Here is a 21,354-nt window from a genome sequence, read left to right as displayed (position 1 = left end):
TTTCACCCATCTGACACCGGTATGTGAGCACCAGCCATTTAAAAGTATACCGATTACGTTGAGCCCCTCGCGTTTCGAGCCCCAAACACTGCGATGTTTTGATACTCATCGCGACTCTCAAATTGTGAAAATTATCTCCACTTGATGACCCAAAACATTGTCTGCTGTATTTTAGGTAAACCGACAAGTTACTGTGAGAGAGCCGACCAAAAATTCACTAATTTTCGTGCACTAAACAAGGTAAACGCGTAAAACAAATGTATTACTGTTTGTTTGTTTACGTTGCAATCAGCTGATTTTGAAGTTCCGATTTTGATCTCATCAAGATGGCGTCGTGACAGGAGGCTGTATCATTTTCATTATTCAGTGTGGCAAGTTAATCAGTGTTGCTCGAGAACAGAGATGCCAGATATTTTCATAGAAAATCTGTATTACTCTAAATGAAAAATCTGTATTTATCTGTAATCACTATAAAACCGACATTTTGAAATGAAAATGTGCTGAGGTAATGTTTTTCCAACCTTTTATGGTTTTATAATGAGAAATTGAATGAGCGTTCAACATTTATATCTCACGATACAACGACGAAATGAAATGAAACAGAATCAATAAAACATAGTTTCATTTTCAAATACTTCCAAAATTTTGACTTGGTAAGTTGATGGGAGATCTCAGTGCTCAATTTCAAATACTAACACCATTTTAGGATATTCAATATCAATTTGTGATTCACCCATTGATTACGAAACATTTATCTCGTCACTAGCGGCCTGCACACGCGGCAATACTATTGTCATCAATCCAACAACACTTTCTCTCCAGATTCGAAACTGTTTAAGGTGTGCAATGAACTCTTTTCTCAAGATTTCAATATTCAGTACAATATTTAAAGCTCCAAACGCTAGATTTTTTTTCGAAAAATGCGAACACAAATTACCAATCTAGTTGGATTGACGGTATTGACAACACTTTGGATTGACAATAATATTGTATAATAAGTTGCCTCTGTGTCAAAAAAAAAAAATTTGTTCTTTCCAATTTTTTTTAGATATCTGTATAAATCTGTATTGAGTTTAGGAAATCTGTACAAAATCTGTATTCTGTATGAAATCTGTATGCGCATGTAAAAATCTGTATAATACAGATAAATCTGTATAAATGGCATCTCTGCTCGAGAAGATTATTTTTATCGTTTTCAAGGGGCTGCTATATTTTTGATGACTGACGGTAAATCCCTCACAGACACTTTTTATCTCAATTTTTCTTCGGAGTGTCTGGTCGTGTCGTCGACTCAACTCTTTGCATAAAATGATACCCGAAACTTTAACTTTCAAACAGAGTAGTGTAATCAAAGAAAAACTTTTTAATCACATCACAAAAATCGAAAGAGAGAGTGATTGAAGAGAAACTGTCTCTTGCTTATACGCCCTAATTAAAAATCAACTTAGAATTCAGATTTTGTATGAAAATAGCTGGCATCTCTGTTTCGATTTTGAAGCGGGTTTCAAAACGTTGTTTGGGTTGTTTGTTTATATAGAGTTTGATCTCTCATCATAATATTACGTTCAAATAACGAACGTGTTTGATAATGTCGCTTTTCCCTGCTTATTATTATGATGCTGCGAGCAGTACTACAGGTAACTATAAAATCAGATCTGTTACGTTAATTAGGAGTGACCTATTTCTGTCGTTCCGCAGTATCACATGCACAACAGAATGATCTTTCCTGGTTAACGAACCAAAGTTTTATTCCATTTCCCAGTAGTACAATACAAGAGCAAGATATTCCACAATCACAAGATCCTAGTGATAGTTGCAATACACAAGTATATCGTAAACACAAAAAGAAAAAGAATAAAAAGCGTAAACATGTTAGCAGTACTAGTTCCAATGACGATGATAAACAATCAAAAACACAGGAGCCCATTCATGTTTCCGAGTTAGAATACTATACTGATTTGGAAGGGTTGCGTATATATCTGACTGTAGATACGTTGCATCGCCCGGCTTGCCCTAAGTATCGGTTGGGTCCGTATCGGTTTACGAACAAGCCCGATTCGATTGAACGACGAGTACATCGATATTTCCGGTATTTAAAAAAAGCCAAAAATTTTAATGTTGGCAATGAAATTTCAATGCAGGAAGCTAGAGATAAGGAAATCGAACTAGAGAAATCTGCTCGGCTGGAAAATTCAGCAGGAAAATGGATAGAATATATACGACACAAGCAAACCAATCCGGTGCATTTCGACAGTTATCAGAATCATAAAGCGGAACTAGCAATTGTGGAAAAAGCGTTGCGACAGCATCCCGATAATAGAAAATTACTTAGTTTATATCTGGAAGGAATTGTAAAAGTTTATCCCACTGATGAAGTGTTATTGATGATTGAAAAATTGATCGCAAAAGATAATACGAATGTTCTACTTTGGGATGCATTGATCGATAACAAGCAGTCGGCAATGGCGCAGTGTATTGTTCCGAATGTGTTGAAATTGTACGAGAAAAGTATTTCGTCTTTGTTTATGGCAAAGCGCAGCGATGAAGTTATGTTGAAGTTTTTCAAGAAATGTGCTGTCTTTTCTCGACAAGCAGGTCTATGGGAGCAGTTTTTTGGAATGGTACAGATGACGGTCAGTATAAATGTCAGTGCAAATTTCGCCAATGGAAAGGAGTTGTTTGTTTCACCCGAACACTTTACTCAGCTGATTGAATATGAAGAACTTATTTTGAAATCGGGCCTTCCCATGAATGAAATTTGGTTGCGAATTGAAAAACTGCGTGGTGCGTTTCATTTTTTACCCTTCAGAGGTCCGAAAATGTGTGGCGATCCCCAGAGGATGATTCTAAATCAGGATATAGTTGGGTTTATTTACCCTCTCATCAATCGAGAATATACCTTTGATTTGGTAATTTTAATTCTCAAATTGATGAAATATCCGTTCGAAGGTAACACATTTGAAAGGTGTTCGTTTTTTAAACCTGAAGCGTATGAATCAGACCACTCTGAACAATTACTGTCACTGTTCCTGGATCTGAACAGAAGTCGAAAAAATGATCCATTCATCCTGAACTTGATCAAAGAACTCAATACACCTCCAACGTTCATTAATACGAACCTTGCTTTCGAATCGTTCTTGGAGCTGATGCGTGAGCTACTGATAGTTACTTCCGAGCATTTCTCCGACGAAAAAAATATAATTTTACTTTTGCTGTACCTGAAATTAGAAAGAATACTGGTTGTATATGACAAAACTGCTGGAAGCTTGAATGATCAGCGAAAAAAAGCTAGTCGATCTCGCGTAAAAAATCTTTTGAAAAAATGCAAGTATCAAAACGATCTTAATTTATACATTGAATACGGATTGATTGAGTTCGAAATGGAAGGTCTGGGAGAAAGCTGTTTTAAGGTATTCAAAACCTCCGTTGAAGTGTTTTGTTGCCAGGATGATCAGCTCGAAGACAACGATCTATTTACTTTGGTGCTTAGGATGGTGGAAATATTTTTGAAAAATAATCAAAAGCTACAGGCAATCTATTTGTTGACTAAGTTGGCTCTGAACCCCAAAGAGATCAAATTTCAAGTGACGAACGACGAGATAAAAGATTCGATGAAATTGATGGCTCTGAAAAAGTACAGCGAACGCGTTTCTCGTTTCATTAAATCTGAAGATCAGGTGAAGCTCATGCAATTAGAAGAATATTTCAAAAATAATCCACTGATAAACAGCTTGAAAGCTTATCTCTACTACTTAGCACTGATCAAATCCAAATCGGAAACAATTAAAAAAATCGAAGGGTTTCTTTTCCAATTCAATAAACTGGATGACCAACGACACGTATATATTCGTGAACAGATTTTTGAAATCTACCTTAAAATCGTTGAGTTTCGAACGGAAGAATTTACCAACAAATGCCTTCTACAGGTGGTGGATCGCGTTTTGCATGAATATCCAGAGAATCTAACTGCCATACGTATGTGCAGTTTTTCCGAATTTCTATCGTGGTTTCAGATTCGCACCATTCTAGGCAAATATATTTCCGTACGATCGGTTCTATTGATGACAACCGCGGGACGTATTAGAAATCTGTACCTCATCAATGATATCACCGAGAAACAGCGCGAGGGTGAACTCTATAAGCGGCGCATACTCAACCTGTTAAGACATGCAGTCCGGCGGGAATCATTGCTTCGACAAAATGCGCTGCTTTGGAGATTGTATTTGAGAGAATTGTTTGATCAACCGGCTTCGGTTGGCAATGGTGCAGATAACGTTTTGGAGCAATGTCGAAAAACACTCTATATGTCTCTTGAAGCATGTCCATGGAACAAAGCACTTTACCTCGACGGAGCCTTCTTTGCTCCACAGGAATTGACTCACTTGCTGGATTTGCTGATGGAAAAACAGTTAAGGATTCACGCGATACCAGAGGAGTTGGAGATACTGAGGAATGAATAAATATAAAATTCAAAAAGATTTTTCGAACGATGAAAATGAAATCTGAACTAAAAACAATCAATAAATTCAAACACAATTTAACAATATTTTTATTTGATTATCATATGGGTATTCATGTGTTTAGTTCCCACCCATGGTTGGTGGGCTTGACGGTATTGCAAATATCATCAGATGCGAATAATTAGCTTCAAAATTTAACTTAAATAAGCGTTTCAATCTTTGGCTTCATTACTAAGTGTGATAAATCGGTACTGCCTTGTGGTTAGGGCATATCGTACGATAGGCCCTTGCGAATGTTATAAAATTTAATGCTCATTGCTCGACTCTACAACTTTTATAAACACAATAATTGATCAAATCACGTAGATGGAAGCCCAGTGTACAAAATCACGCGCAATATGATTAAATTCCATGTTTGAAACTCGAGTAATTAGCATTATTTTTCGTATCTTTTATAAGGGTCTATCGCACGATATGCCCTAATACCATTTTAGTACCAAAATGGGATCTGGCAATGCTTATAGTGCTCTTAATGCTAGTTTATACAAAGCATATGTATTTCGCATGCAGACTAAGAGTCTAAGACGTAACCCTTGTAGTTTTTGGAGATTCGTTAATTCGAAAAGAAAAAACTCTTCTGTACCTACCAATGTTTTCCTCGAGTATGAGGCTGCCCAATCAGTTTCTGAATCTTGTGAAATGTTTGCCAGGCATTTCTCAAGTGTGTTTTATAGTAATCCGACTTCAAATGAAGAGACGAAAATCGCTGTTACTGATGTTCTTGCTGACCTAATTAGCTTGAATACTTTCATCGTTACCTCTGAGATGGTTTCACACGCTGCAAAAAAGTTGAAATGCTCATATTCTCCCGGGTCACACGGTTTACCCGCTGTTGTTTTAAATCGATGTATTGGTGCATTGGCCATTGAGTAAAATTTTCAGTCGATCTTCCCGTGCATATGGAAGCAATCGTCCATTTGTCCCATATTTAAAGATGACCATCGACGAAATGTCGAAATGGTTGTAAGTGATGCCATATTAGATCGAGTGAGGAATTACGTTTCATTTGATCAGCATGGATTTATACCAGGAAGATCATTTTCGACGAATCTGTTAACATTCACGTCTAAGTGTATCGCTAGCATGGAGGAAAAAACTCAAATTGATGTTGTCTACACTGATCTAAAAGCAGCATTTGACAAAATTGATTACAAAATACTTCTTTGTAAATTATATCGTCTCGGCTTCTCTGCGCAGCTCGAGTCCTGGTTAAGATCGTATCTGACTGGTAGAGTACTACGAGTGAAGTTGGATAACTGCACATCATCTCAATTTACGAACAATTCAGGAGTTCCTCTAGGTGGTAATTTGGGACCATTGCTTTTCGTACTGTTTTTCAACGATGTCTTCATTTGATCCATGTAGACGATTTAAAATTGTACATCGTAGTTCGTACCGTAGAGGATTGCCAGCGGTTACAATATCTACTAGAATTGTTCGTAGATTGGTGTCACAGAAACAAACTAATCATTAACGTGACAAAATGTCAGGTGATTACGTTCCACCGTATTTTGAATCCTGTGAAATTTAATTATAGTATTGGTGGATCTGTTCTGACTAGAGTTAACCAGGTGAGCGATTCGGAGTATTGTTGGATGAAAAACTGACCTTTGAATCACATCGATCGTTGGATGAAAAATTGACCTTTGATTCACTGATCATTTCAAAAGCTTCACGTCAGTTGGGATTCATTTCACAAATCGCAACCTAATCACAAATTCCTGATCATATTCCCGATAGTTTGTAGAAAAAATTATGCCGTTAGGTTAAGTACATCAAGAGATATTCGCGATAAAGTTCTACCCATTCTCGTACCGTGCAAATTCTGAAAAGGCACCCCATAGTAAAGTAAGTCGTATTCATGACAAAAAAATAAATATTACAGCTATTAATACCTACATATACCACAAATCAATAATCGATTTCATGTATCTGAGAAGTCATTTTTAGGCCAACGTTGAGAAAAATAAATTGTTGCCTCAAAACATCACTTATAAAGTTAAATATATTATCAACGTAATCCCATAATTTATTGACGATTAATTTAAAAATATTTTTTTTAATTAACGAAATGCCTTTTTAATTAACGAAAATGTCTTAGCTCTAAGATGCCGCTGATAAGTTTTCAAATATTGGTCATAGCGGTCTGTTAGTTTATGGTTATGACAAAATGGTGCAGTGTTTTTAAGCTTGATAAAAAATTGCAAAGTTTATAAGGTAAATGAGGGCTTACTTAAGCCCTCATTTACCTTATAAACTTTGCAAAATTCCATTACAAAACTCCTATGAATTATAATCACAACCATAAGGCATTCAAATTGTTAATTGGGATATCTTTGCTCATCTCATACTGCGAAGAAGTAAGAGCTCGGCGCACAGGCCCAAGATTTCTGCTTCGATTGATTTAAAGACTTGACGAAACAACATTGAAATGTTGCATTATAACAAAATACAAAAGAAAAAATATGATTTTTTGAAAATGTTAGACACTACACGCTCATTAGACATAATTCAAAATTGAGTGACACACCACTCAAATTCATAAAAAGTGCACGTACTCTAAACTTGAGTTACCGCTTATCACTCATTTATGAGTTAAGTAGCAAGACTCTTTGCAAGCGTATGAGTAATGTCAACAATGTGTGCGTAAAAACAAATTCCGGCGCTTCTTTTCCTGATTTTAATCAAATCTTCAATGTGGTTGAAAAATAAACCAATCAGTTCATTCTGATTAAAATTTCTATTCAAGAAAAACGAAAATCTTAGTCTAAAACTCTTCCGTTTTCCTCAAAACTGCTCGAGAAAAATTATTTCAGTTTCAGCTTCAGTGCAGTAAAATTTCATTTTCAATCGAATAATATAAGATGAAAATGAAATTTCTGGCCGCTGACCGTCAGCATATCCCTACTAATTCATTTGATTTTTGCTGCCATTTTCAAGTGAAGCTCCCGGAATTCATCGTCAGTTGATTAATCGTACCTAGTCATTTGAAGTTTTGCTCGCTCAGTTTCGAGTGCCAAGTAGTCTACCTGCTTCATTGCCTTCGCTCTTGGTAGTAAGCAAATTCGAACGAATGGAATTTTAAATGGGGTAAAGTATTAAAAATGAAAACTGAAGGAGGAAACAATTAATTTATGTGTATTATGTGATTGATATTTCAGCTGCCTGGTTTGTCTTTCATCTATTATCTTGAACCAATTCGAATGTTCACATGAACCTCATTTGAAGGCCGCTCTCACACTATTGAAAGAGATATTTTGTTACTTCAAGAGATCAACTGACGGTGGTTAAACTGAGCCTCGATTGAAGAGAAACGAGTGATGAACTGAATGCTGCCCGTTCGGGCCGTCAGCAAAAATTATGTGTGTCAGAGAGTGAAGTTTACTGAATTAGAGAGATCGTCTATGTGTTCCACATTCAGTTTCAATTGAATTGAATGAAGTTTTACAGCACTGTTCAGCTTACTTCCACTAACACATTTGATTAGCAACAAACACATTCCTATATGGATTTCCTCTTGCAGTAATTATTGCGATATAGTGATTTACGCAGGCCCGTACCCATGATTTCGTTTCGGGAGGGGCCCAAAGATAAAAAAATAATGTTACTGAAGATTGCTTATAGATTTACTTCTCGGTGTGCCTTTTACGGGTGTTTTTAACAGACACTTTTAACTTTTCCACTGGAACTGTTATTGTATTACATTTCCTTACGTGTACTGTCTTGCTATTTCTGTAACATATGTCTGAGACCTTCTAAATAATTATATATCTGCTTTTGATTTCGGGAGGGGCATCCCCTCTTGGTACGTGACTGGATTCACGTACCTTCTATAAGTAAACCCGCAAAATAGGAACCTTTAATTTAACACGTGAAAGGCAATGGATATGGAATGTTGTCGTTAAACTATTTATTTTTATGGAAAACTACTTTTGTAACAGAAAATATTTATTTTTGTTTATTTTGAGTAGCGCAATCTAATATAAATGCATTGAAGCAGTGTTGCTAACTTTTTTATTAGGGAATTAAAATCTACATTCATAAATGTAAACAATTTTCCATCAAACGTTGGTGAAAAATTGATCGTGTCTGATATTTCATCCAAAAAGTCAGGCTTAACATTCATTTGAGAAAAAATTGTTGTTAAAAAGTTGTTTAAAACTCAATCGAGTAAGCCACTTTGATAAACTGGCTGCACTGCATATATGAATACATAGATCTATGACATCCAAACCAAACAACATGTACGTAATACACAAATTAAAAACTCAGGTTAATTCCTTAAGGCCATCGTCCAAGTACCACGCGCGGATGGTTTTAGGAAAATTTCGAAGGAAAATTTGAAAAATTTTCCAAAACCAAAAACATACAGCATAAGTTTATTAATCTTATTTTTGTGTATTACATCAACGTTTTACAGTACAAGTGTTTTGACCCTTTGGCCTTTCATCTTTGTTGTCCATACGATTCGTTATTAATAATAGGTGTTTTAGTTACTCTTGTTTTACATACTAATGTTTAATCATAATATTTATTTTAATTATTAATAAAATATCTTCCTACTTACAACTATTCCTATCCTAATACGTACAAATTTTGAATTATTTGTATTACAGAGATTGAGCACCTCTCTTCAAATTTCGTGCAGTATTGTTCGAATTTTTATTCTAGTATATCCAGGGAGGCCATCTCATGTACTTCACTAGTCCTTGTCCAAGGGGGTAAATTTAGAATCATCTTCAAGCTCTTACTTTGAATGCGCTGAAGCCTAAGTTTGTGCGTTCTTGCACAGACCCGCCAAACAGGGACTGCGTATTCAATTGCGGGGTAGATGATTTGTTTATAGACAGGCACAGTTTAGATGTTCTACAAATCAGCGGATACAGAGACCTAATGAGTATGCTGCATTTTTGAACGATTTTGTCAACATGTGACCTGAATATCCAATGTCGGTCAAAGGTGAGTCCTAGATAGATAACTTCGTCGGACCATTGGATGACCTGTTTACCGAATCGTATTCGGCATTCGTCTGATGGAACAAGTTTTGGAGATCTTGAATGTGGAAACAAGATGACCTGAGTTTTTGCTGCATTGATCACAATTTTTCAGCTTGTAAAATATTCATTTAGAGCGTCCACACCTGTCTGTAGTTTATTCTTCAGAGCATTGATGACACGACCTTTGTAAAGAATGACAGTATCATCAGCAAATTGTGACAGAAAACCATCACCCGGAAGAGGTGGGATGTCTGATGTAAAAATGTTGTATAGGATGGGACCTAGGATACTTCCTTGGGGTACACCAGCAGGAATAGTAAATCTGTCTGAAAGTGCATTATTTAGAGAAACCTGGAATCTATTTGCTAGATAATTTTTGATAATTTTAATAAGATACATGGGATACATTGACTTTTTAAACAGCTTGGATAGGGCAGAGAGTAAGCTGATGGGCCGATAACTCTTGGAAAAGGATCTTTCCCCGGTTTCAAAACTGGGATAACTTTAGCTAACTTCTACATTGAAGGGAAGTAGCCAAGCTCCCAGCACCTGTTAAAAATTTTAGCTAAGCAAACAAATGAGCGAATACTCAAATGTTTCAGCTCAATGTTGAATGTGTTGTCGAAGCCGGGGGCCTTCATATTTCTGGATTTTTTCACAATAGCCATCAGCTCATTCGCAGTGACTCTACTTTCCTTAGGAACCAAGCTGATTGGTCAACCTCAGCTACGCTATCAGCAACGGCTCTTTCATGTGGACTAACAATGTTGAGTCCTAAATTGTGAGAACACACAAATTGCTGGCCTAGCGCATTTGCCTTCTCTACTGGTGCGATTAAAGGTATTCCTTCAGCTGCGTCCTGGGGTGATATCAGAGGAGGAATAGGCTTCGGTTTTTTCTTAAGCACCTTCGTTAAGGACCAGAAGGGCTTTGAATGCGGGAGAATTTCTCGAAGCTTTTGTTGGAAGTTCCTGTTGCGAAGCTCAGTTATCCTTTCCTGGATTATCTTAGTTAAGTTGTTATAATAAGTCTTCTTATCTAGGATGCCAGTTCGTTGATACTGCCTCCGGTAGATATTTCGAAGTCGGATGAGTTTCTTGGTGACACTGTCAATTTGAAGAGAGGAACTCGGTATATGTTGTACTGAAACAGTCCTATCACGAGCGACTGTGATTGAATGCTGGAAGGAAGATAGGGCCGCATCGATTTCCATCGGGGAATCTAGTGCCAAATCGATATTAATAAGTTGGTCGGCGATTTGTTGAAATTGGACCCAGTCGGTGCGATAATAGTTTCTTCCGAGGTTGAATAGGCACTGTTTCTGGTGAAGATCCCAACGTCAATATTACTGGAAAGTGGCCGGAAGAGAGCTCGTTGAAGACAACCGGAGAGCTGTCTATGGTGATGTTGCTGATGAATATATCCAAAATGGAATGAACTCCCGATCTGGAAAGTCGTGTTGGTTGATCCGGAGCGAGGATTTTGTACTGTCCAGATTCGTAATCTTCGGCAAGTACGAATCCGTTTCGATTCTTTTTTTTTATTCAATAATATAATATATTTTCAGGCACACCGCTTAAGCTCTAAGATGCCAAGGGTATTTTCTAATCTTAATTAACGACTAACTTAAAACTAGAATAGTATCATTAGATTATGTCGTCTTTGATTTTCTAGAATCCATTGTATGTTGCATGGGTCTTCCAGATGGCGCTATCTATGGCCGTTTCCTTTCGGTTCGTGTGGATCCGCGAGAAACACCCCCAGGCTACGAAGGCCCGGCGGGTGGCCCGCATGCTGGTCATCGACTGGAGCGTAGAACCGTAGGCGGTGATGATGATGTTACGGAAGAGAATAAAAAAAAAACAGTAAATATTGTGGAAACCGAGGTAAAAAGAGGGTATGGAAACAAAATGTCTGAAAACTACAAAGATCTAATTAGTTGCCATCGAGATGGTGAAGAGACGGAGAAAGGGTGAACGAATAGTTAGGGACAAAAAAAAAAGATCTTGTTAGTTCCAATGAAGATGGTGGACCGTTTCGATTCTGTCTTTTGTTTTCCCACAGCTCATGTCGTGCGTTCAGGTCCCCAGCAATGATGAATTTGTTCTGTCGTCGAGTGAGCATAGCCAAATCTCGCTTCAACGATGCACACCTACCATCTCGAAGATTGGTTTGTTTGGGGCAGTACGCTGCAATAATGATGATGGGTCCCATCGTCGTTGTAATCTTGATCCCGATGGCTTCTATAAGTTGCAATTTAAAGGCAGGCAGAAGCATGTGCTGAATGGATCGTTTAATGGCAATAGCAACTCCCCCTCCTCTCGTAGTTGTCCTGTCGAGCCTGTGAATCCTGTAATTGGAGATAAAAATAGAAATTTCAGGTTTAAGATGAGTTTCAGTTAACATAGCAATTTCGGCATTCTTCTCTTGAAGAGAGTCGGACAATTCAGCAGTTTAGCTCCTGAGTGAGCAAACAATCCAATTTACTACAACCAACTCATTATATTGCAAATCGGATGGGATTTTAAGGATCCTCACTGTTTGAAGGCTTTATATTGCTCGCTAGTTTGACCTATACTTGAAAATGCTAGCATAGTTTAGAGTCCGTATCAGCTAGCTTGGAGTTTACGAATTGAACGCGTGCAGAAAAGATTTGTTCGACTTGCTCTAAGAAACCTTCCCTGGCAACATCCGCATGATCTTCCATCGTATCCCGATCGCAGTCGTCTGATTGGTCTGGACTCACTGGAACGGCGCAGAAAAAATCAGCAAGCAATTTTTGTTGCGAAAATACTCAACGGCGATATTGATTCTCCGAAGCTCTTATCCTGTCTTGACTTCCGGCCACCCGCGATCCAATTTAAACCAGAATATAAGTTGATTTTCTGAATTCGATTGGTTAAAATTTGGTACAACTAATCGATTGTTGTTTTAACTAAACTGTCATTTTTGTTTTTCGATTAGCAGAAACGATGGTTGAAACAACTAATTTAACTGTTTGAGAAAAAAAAATGCTGTCAATTAGTGAGGACATATACCTTTCAATTTCAACAAATATTTTAGTTGAAATAACTGGTGTTGTTATTGAAACAAAATTTTGTTAGTTGAAAAATAAATCGGTTTTATTTGTTTAAGATATTGCAAATAGTTGAATCAACTCGAACAATGTTATTGATTTGCGAAAATTTTAGTCAATTTATATGAGCTTGGGTGCATCAACCGCTGGGAATTGGAATTTTGCGACGGCAATTCAAACGCGCCATTCAATCGCAGCGCGTTCTGTGTGTTTGAAACCCTTCGCTCCTGTTACTTTCATAAATTAAAGTCATGTCAAAAAGCGTTTTATTGCAAATGCATGAACATCATCATCGGTATCAAACAGCTGGAAGTAAAACAGTCTGCTGGAAGTAAATCAATGATCGAATTTGAAGCATAAAATTTTTGCGCATACCTGAAAGATTACGAGATGATCATTCATTAACATTTTCTAATTTGTCACCAAATCTTTTTCATCTTAAACAAGGTTAACTTTATCACAACACTGCTGTTAGATAAACACTTGTTATCATAAATTTCTCAAATCGAATGAACACAATTTCACCAAACGCTTTAACCATCGATGTTGTTTTCATTGACATTTTGAAGCGACGCGAACAGATTTCAACTAAAAAAGTTGTTGATTTTGCATTGCAATTATTGTTTTGCTTTCAACTGTCTCCGGCATTTGACAGCATTCAAAACAACATATTTTTCAACTACTTGAATATATGCAAATCAAAAACCATATTGGTTGAATCAAAAAGAAATTAGTTAAATCAACTATCGAAAAAATCAAAAACTGCGATATCGCAATTTTATGATCGAAGGGTTCTCCGTGCATGGAATCAAAACATATTATTTTCATCAGAATGACAAAGAAGCCCATTTTGCAATGTTGGTTGGTTGGTAGTGAACATATTTACCTATTTATGGACAATTAATGCCGATGTGATGACGGCCACCAGACGTCAGAAACCAGCATCGGTGATAGTTTGGACCAAAATCCAAGATAGCCGCACTACGTTTGTTTTCGTTTCTGAAGAAGTGAACATCATTCAAAATAAATATCAAAAACTAATTCTACAGAATGTCTTCAAACCAGGCCTGTGCGTTATTTATTATTAGAAAAGAAGATTCTTATTGTTGTTACTGGGTCCATAACAATTATATATTCCAGTCTCACGATAATTTACCTCGAAACCGTAACATTTCAATTGAATTTATTGGACCCTATGGATCTCAGATTTAAGTATAATGTACTCAATGTGATTTGAAGTACGAAATTCTTCATAAATAGTTAAGCTATATGTTATAATCAAGAGCGGTTTATTTATTCTAAATTAATTTCAACAGGTTAGAGATTCGCGGTTCGAATTAAAAATACCGTATGTTCCAGCATATGTAAATTTGATGCTTTATGGTTTCGACCAGTGCTTGCATTACAAATTTCCTCGTTTCTCTTGATCAGCTTCGATTGCTTCGAATAATGCTTTGAAGTTACCGGCGCCAAATCCCTGTAAAAACCAATAATAAAACTGTTACACCACTCCGAAGTTTAACGATTAAAAAACCTACATTATGATTGCGTCTCTGGATAACTTCCAAGAACAGTGTTGGTCGATCCTGCATATTTTTGGTGAAGATTTGCAGTAAATATCCGTTTTCGTCATAATCGATCAGAATGTTCAATTTCTGTAGAACATTCATATCCTCAATGATCTTAATATTGCTCAATGCTAGTCGTTTTCGCAGCTGGTCGTAATAAGTGTCCGGCACAGAGAGGAAATGCATGCCTCTTGCGCGAAGATTTTGGATGGCTAATATTATATTGCTAGTGTTCAAGGCGATATGCTGAACTCCAGCCCCGCCATAGTAATCCACGTACTCTTCAATTTGAGATTTCTTCTTACCTTTAGCTGGTTCGTTGATAGGCATTTTGACAGTCTCTTCGTAGTTGGTCATCACGATTGATCGTAGTGCGGAATATTCGGTGTGAATCTGACTATCATCTACAGACCAGAATCGGTGGAACATCAGAACTTTTTCGTACCACGCAGCGGTTGATTCCATTTGTAAATCAGGTTGATTCCCGACCACGTGATCAACAAAGTCCAAATTAGTTGGTGATAGTATTTTTCCTAATGCATCATCATAAAGTGGAGCTTTGTATCCTGGCAGAAACACTCCACGGTAATTTTTTCGCTCCACAAACGTATGCTGAGTATCTCCATAGGTTTTGACGGTTGCAAATCGAACCTTTCCGAATTCGTCACTCTCTTCCCAAATATCTCGCACCATGGTGGCACCTCGTTCCTTAGCACGCTTTATAATCACATCCAGATCTTCGACTTCGAAAGCTACATCCTTCACACCATCACCGTGACGAACCAGATGAGCTCCTAGCTCGGTGTTTTCCGGTTCATATGCCGAGATGAATACAAAGGTGATTTTGTTTTGCCGAACTACATGTTTTGCAAGTTTTCGGTTACCAGTCTCCAGTCCTTGGTACGCCAGTTCAGCAAAACCCATTCGGGTGGTGTAGTAGCTAGCCGCTTGTTTGGCATTACCAACGTAGAAGGAGAGATGATCAAAACATAAAAATTTGCCGCCGTTCGGTTTTGGACCTTTGTCGGAATAGGTGGTCTGAGGATTATAGGAACGGACGAATTATTTCACAGTAGAATTTCAACGCGTTAAAATTAAATGGATACGTATGCTAAAGTAAAGTAAAGTAAAGTAAAGTAAAGTAAAGTAAAGTAAAGTAAAGTAAAGTAAAGTAAAGTAAAGTAAAGTAAAGTAAAGTAAAGTAAAGTAAAGTAAAGTAAAGTAAAGTAAAGTAAAGTAAAGTAAAGTAAAGTAAAGTAAAGTAAAGTAAAGTAAAGTAAAGTAAAGTAAAGTAAAGTAAAGTAAAGTAAAGTAAAGTAAAGTAAAGTAAAGTAAAGTAAAGTAAAGTAAAGTAAAGTAAAGTAAAGTAAAGTAAAGTAAAGTAAAGTAAAGTAAAGTAAAGTAAAGTAAAGTAAAGTAAAGTAAAGTAAAGTAAAGTAAAGTAAAGTAAAGTAAAGTAAAGTAAAGTAAAGTAAAGTAAAGTAAAGTAAAGTAAAGTAAAGTAAAGTAAAGTAAAGTAAAGTAAAGTAAAGTAAAGTAAAGTAAAGTAAAGTAAAGTAAAGTAAAGTAAAGTAAAGTAAAGTAAAGTAAAGTAAAGTAAAGTAAAGTAAAGTAAAGTAAAGTAAAGTAAAGTAAAGTAAAGTAAAGTAAAGTAAAGTAAAGTAAAGTAAAGTAAAGTAAAGTAAAGTAAAGTAAAGTAAAGTAAAGTAAAGTAAAGTAAAGTAAAGTAAAGTAAAGTAAAGTAAAGTAAAGTAAAGTAAAGTAAAGTAAAGTAAAGTAAAGTAAAGTAAAGTAAAGTAAAGTAAAGTAAAGTAAAGTAAAGTAAAGTAAAGTAAAGTAAAGTAAAGTAAAGTAAAGTAAAGTAAAGTAAAGTAAAGTAAAGTAAAGTAAAGTAAAGTAAAGTAAAGTAAAGTAAAGTAAAGTAAAGTAAAGTAAAGTAAAGTAAAGTAAAGTAAAGTAAAGTAAAGTAAAGTAAAGTAAAGTAAAGTAAAGTAAAGTAAAGTAAAGTAAAGTAAAGTAAAGTAAAGTAAAGTAAAGTAAAGTAAAGTAAAGTAAAGTAAAGTAAAGTAAAGTAAAGTAAAGTAAAGTAAAGTAAAGTAAAGTAAAGTAAAGTAAAGTAAAGTAAAGTAAAGTAAAGTAAAGTAAAGTAAAGTAAAGTAAAGTAAAGTAAAGTAAAGTAAAGTAAAGTAAAGTAAAGTAAAGTAAAGTAAAGTAAAGTAAAGTAAAGTAAAGTAAAGTAAAGTAAAGTAAAGTAAAGTAAAGTAAAGTAAAGTAAAGTAAAGTAAAGTAAAGTAAAGTAAAGTAAAGTAAAGTAAAGTAAAGTAAAGTAAAGTAAAGTAAAGTAAAGTAAAGTAAAGTAAAGTAAAGTAAAGTAAAGTAAAGTAAAGTAAAGTAAAGTAAAGTAAAGTAAAGTAAAGTAAAGTAAAGTAAAGTAAAGTAAAGTAAAGTAAAGTAAAGTAAAGTAAAGTAAAGTAAAGTAAAGTAAAGTAAAGTAAAGTAAAGTAAAGTAAAGTAAAGTAAAGTAAAGTAAAGTAAAGTAAAGTAAAGTAAAGTAAAGTAAAGTAAAGTAAAGTAAAGTAAAGTAAAGTAAAGTAAAGTAAAGTAAAGTAAAGTAAAGTAAAGTAAAGTAAAGTAAAGTAAAGTAAAGTAAAGTAAAGTAAAGTAAAGTAAAGTAAAGTAAAGTAAAGTAAAGTAAAGTAAAGTAAAGTAAAGTAAAGTAAAGTAAAGTAAAGTAAAGTAAAGTAAAGTAAAGTAAAGTAAAGTAAAGTAAAGTAAAGTAAAGTAAAGTAAAGTAAAGTAAAGTAAAGTAAAGTAAAGTAAAGTAAAGTAAAGTAAAGTAAAGTAAAGTAAAGTAAAGTGAAGTAAAGTAAAGTAAAGTAAAGTAAAGTAAAGTAAAGTAAAGTAAAGTAAATTGAAAATACTTAAATTTAACAATTTCCTGAAGTTTACCGTTTCATTTGAATATGAATATTTTATCGAACTGGATTTTATTACGGGTCTTACAATCTAGTTGTCGTATGTTCGAGCCTCGACCTGAAAGGGTTCCTAGTGGCAGTAGGATCGTAGTACTAGCCATGTAATGATTCTGTATGCTATTTCGGCTGCGAAGTCTGTTGAAATAGAAAGGCCAAATTCCACAAAAGGAATGTAATGCCAAGATTTTGCTTTCATTTTAATGAAACATTCGACTCTTGACAATGAAGTTTATTTAGAAAAAATCACCTAATAATTGACTTTTATTTGTCAATAGCATCTTATGGGAGCAGCTGATTCGCGTCGATTGGGGTATCGAACAGTGCTCGAAACTCCTATACTTACTGGAAACTCAAACGTTATATAGATCACCCTAGGTGTATTTTGAGGCTCTAGTGACGGCCCTGGCTGGCAGTTTTTGCGTTTAAATTAAGCATTACAACAGGAGCGATCGGAAACTAGTAAAAGACATGACAATGTCATCTCAATCCGTGACAATGCATCAATGAAATTGGACCTATCCCATGATACAACACATTCAGATTTCTATCTGTTCCGAGAACTGACGTATAGGGTGTTTTTTAAAAGATGGCTGATTTGAAATTTTGATAGAACACATGCCAAATTATGATATGGCAATATTTTTTATTTGGTAGATTTCTTGGCATTTAACATAAATTTCTGGCATATGGCTATCTCGGCTCTTTTTCACGAAGGTCATTCTGCAAGTCAAACTTTCGACTACTTGTTCAATCATTTGAGGTAGTATTTCAGCAAAGACATGTTGAATATTGGTTTCCAAAGCATCAATCGTTGCTGGTTTATCCACAAAAACCAATGACTTTACGTATCCCAACAAAAATAATCGAGTGGCGGTAAATCACACGAATGCGAAGGCCAATTTACGGGTCAATTTCTTGAAATTATGTTGTTGTTGACATGCTCTTTCAATAAGTCGATTGTTTCGGTCGCAGCATGACGAAGTGGCACCAACCTGTCGAAACCAAATTTCGTCCACATCCATATCTGGATGACTCGGCAACGAAAATTCATTGATCATGGTTCTGTATCGATTTCTATTCACTGCAACGCGTCGCCCTTCTTCATTTTCGAAGAAAAAAGGACCACTAGCTCACAGATCGCACCTAACAGTACATGTATCAAGATGCATAGGTAATTCTTGAACGGTGTGTGGAATACCTTTGCTCCAAATGCGACTATTCTGATTGTTGACGTGTCCATTCAACCAAAAATACGCCTTATCACTTAAGAGAATTTTGCGCTATAAACAGTTTAAGTTGAACACTGATTTTGAAAATAAATTTCCACTATTATGAAGCGTTGCACAGTGGCTCGAATCAATAAAAACGTGGACATAAATCAGTAGCTGCCAAACGGTTCTTTTAATGCATATACCCGCATACGCATGGCTGCCAGATGGCTGACTAAACGCTGCCAGCTGGAAAAATATGGCTGGCAGACATTCTGGTGACCGACTGCCTCACCGCTGCCAGATAACAAATGAACATTGAAATCTTTGACATTTTAAGCGAAGGTGAGAAGATGAAAAGGCTCGGCTAACTTAGATACAGGCGACTTTGTTTTGTCAAATTGGATTTGACAACCGTCACTGAATCAATTTTGGTAGCCGCCTGGTGGCCATGGCTGCCCAGGTAGCCAAAAACGCTATGCGGGTAGGGTAGTATAACCAAAACTTTTTTTCTGCAGAGATAGAATTTATTTTCTTTTACAAAGTTTTAGAACTTTAAAAAATAATTTACTTTGTCAAATATACCAAAAGTCTAGGTTGCACCGTTTCGGATATGCAAAGCGTTTTTATGGCAACGCTCTTAAAATCAGTTTTCTATTCATAACTTGTTGTTATTTTGTTATGCATACTTTGTTTGGAATAATTGTAGAAAATAGAAAATCCCATATTTTTGCATAGGTTTGTTCTTTCTTGGCAAAGTTATACAACATTTTACCTTTTGTTACCTATGATAAAACCTTGCACCGAAGCGAAATATGCAACTTTATGCAGCTGATTTTTACAAAATTTATAGGAAAAGATATGCCCAATACTATAAAAATTAATCAAAGTGGAACTCGATGGAACTTTTTTTAGGCCTTTTTAAAGTTAGTTTTAGTTATTGAATTATGGCAACCCCCTTAAAACTAGTTTTCTAATCATAACTTGTTTCGAGTTATTTTGTAGAAGGTAATGCATAGGTTTATTTTTTTCTGGAAAAGTTATACATCATTTTACCTTTTTTTACTTAGAAAACCTTGTGCTGATGCGAAATATGTAATAGAGGTAGATTCTACGTAGATAAATTCAAAAGAACTGTTTTTAAAATAAAGCGAACATATCTAAAAAAATATTGCGTCCATCCTAGATATTTTTAGTGAACATCTTACAAGCCAGTTGTAATTCCATATAATAAAGATCTTGTTTGAATATTATTCAGTATTTATAAAATGATACATAGTTAGAATAAGCTAGGTGAGGTTTTGTCAACATGCCAAAAATTTTTATCTGTAACGAAGAATGCACGATTTCGTTGAAAGCGGGGAATCAATTGAAAGAGTATTTTGGTTACTAATTGAATGAACAAATTGACCGTCTTGAACAACATGCATAAATGTGTGTCCCTTATATTAGTCAAATAAAATACCCAGTTAGTGTATGTTTTACTAGCGAACAAAATATGTTTGAAACCCACTGCACTCAACCACTGAAAATATTCAATATTTCTTTGTGTCGGTTTTACATGATAAGCTTTGTGCGATGATTCGTTCAATTCATGCGGTTACGCACCTTATTTTGGCACTGAATTTCACCTTAATGTTCGCTCATACCAAGCATTTTAGAAAACTTAAATTTTGAGTTATTTGTGACTATCTCACACTACTGAAAGTTTCATCCTAAATTGTTGACCACATATCCGATTCTCGACAAAATATTGAAAACAAAAACACATTTGGCAATGAGATTATTTTTATAAGTTGATGTATTTAAAACTCTTAATTCGATGATATTTCTATGCCCACAAATTTTTAAGAAACTTCGTCCTCCCAGATTTCCTCTCGACGGTCCTGTTCAGAAGTCTTTTTTAGAATACGATTACACTACAATTACTTTTACAAACCTCAGAATTGGCACTGACACTGAATATTAGACGACTTTGATTGCTTACGAACGCAAGAAAAATGGTTTCCTTTGAAGGAAAAGGAAAAAGCCAACCTGAAAGAAATATGTTTTTTTTTCGATTGTTTTTTTCGATTATAGAGGTTTTAACCTTAAGGTCATTCGCCTCTTCGGGCCAGAAAAACTCTGACCCTATGTGCGGGGTTGGGTATCGAACCCAAGTGGCATGCATGAAAGGTATTGACTTACCCATCACGCTATAACCGTCCCCATGTTTTTTCGGATCTAGTCTACCTATAACACTAAACACTGCTTACTATTGTTTTCATATTTCGAAAAACATGTTCACTCTAAATTCTCTTTGAAATCATGTTTGCTTGAATTCGTGCACCACTTCACTCACCATTATCACTTGATGGAATAGGATGACGTTCGTCGTACTCGATTTGTAGTAATTTGTTTTCCTTTATCCTGTTGGTGAATCTACACGTTGTTCTTAGCTTTAAGAAACATAGATCCTTTTTTCACAACTAATGAGACAGAATATATTTCTCTCCAGTAGTATATTCAACACCGTCACAGACCGCGGTCAGTTCGTAGCATGTTCCGTTCGCCAGTTCATAGCTGCCTTTTATAGGGTACGCAGGTACACCCGCACAAACAGGTTGTGTTTCCAAGCGAAAACCGGCACTTCTGATTCTAACGATGACGATTCGGCTCGAGGTGGTTCGATCGATCAACAGCGAGAAATGCCGCAGCTTTCCATCGTCTCGTTTACTTGCTAGTTATTTTGCATACTTGGATGCCGGATTATACATTCGCTAGTATTGTTTTGTGTAAACAGCGAATAATTTGTTATGGAACCTAAGCGTGTAAACAACAGAAGCTTAAGAATAGTGAATATGAATTAAGAGAATGATAGACTTTAGTCTGAATAATATAGATGATAGCCTAATTTGAGAAACTATAAATCTCTTGGATCTATGCCTCTCTCTTCTGTTCACACATACAGAAACACACATATTGACATTTGCTCAGTTCGTCTAGTTGAATCGATTGGTATTCGAAACTC

General features: G+C 35.6%; 2 protein-coding genes across 2 annotated transcripts; one reads left to right on the top strand and one right to left on the bottom strand.

The window, feature by feature from the left end:
• The first annotated feature begins 1,333 nt into the window (after nucleotides 1-1,333).
• On the top strand, nucleotides 1,334-5,813 carry LOC131437281 (nuclear exosome regulator NRDE2). Its single transcript, XM_058606526.1, has 2 exons — nucleotides 1,334-1,637; nucleotides 1,699-5,813. Exons 1-2 carry the CDS (start codon nucleotides 1,589-1,591, stop codon nucleotides 4,458-4,460), a joined length of 2,811 nt encoding a protein of 936 aa, XP_058462509.1. The 5' UTR covers nucleotides 1,334-1,588; the 3' UTR covers nucleotides 4,461-5,813.
• An 8,052-nt stretch (nucleotides 5,814-13,865) lies between these two features.
• Nucleotides 13,866-20,906, bottom strand: LOC131436282 (4-hydroxyphenylpyruvate dioxygenase). The gene is made up of 3 exons (XM_058604921.1): nucleotides 20,686-20,906; nucleotides 14,132-15,199; nucleotides 13,866-14,070 (listed from the first exon to the last, which is right to left on the bottom strand). Exons 1-3 carry the CDS (start codon nucleotides 20,686-20,688, stop codon nucleotides 13,996-13,998), a joined length of 1,146 nt encoding a protein of 381 aa, XP_058460904.1. The 5' UTR covers nucleotides 20,689-20,906; the 3' UTR covers nucleotides 13,866-13,995.
• Between the last annotated feature and the right edge of the window lie 448 nt (nucleotides 20,907-21,354).

Source organism: Malaya genurostris, chromosome 3, assembly GCF_030247185.1.
Source record: "Malaya genurostris strain Urasoe2022 chromosome 3, Malgen_1.1, whole genome shotgun sequence".
NCBI classification, from domain to species: Eukaryota; Metazoa; Arthropoda; class Insecta; order Diptera; family Culicidae; genus Malaya; species Malaya genurostris.
The sequence above is the reverse complement of the archived record's forward strand: the minus strand, read 5'-3'. Positions and strand labels throughout refer to the sequence as shown.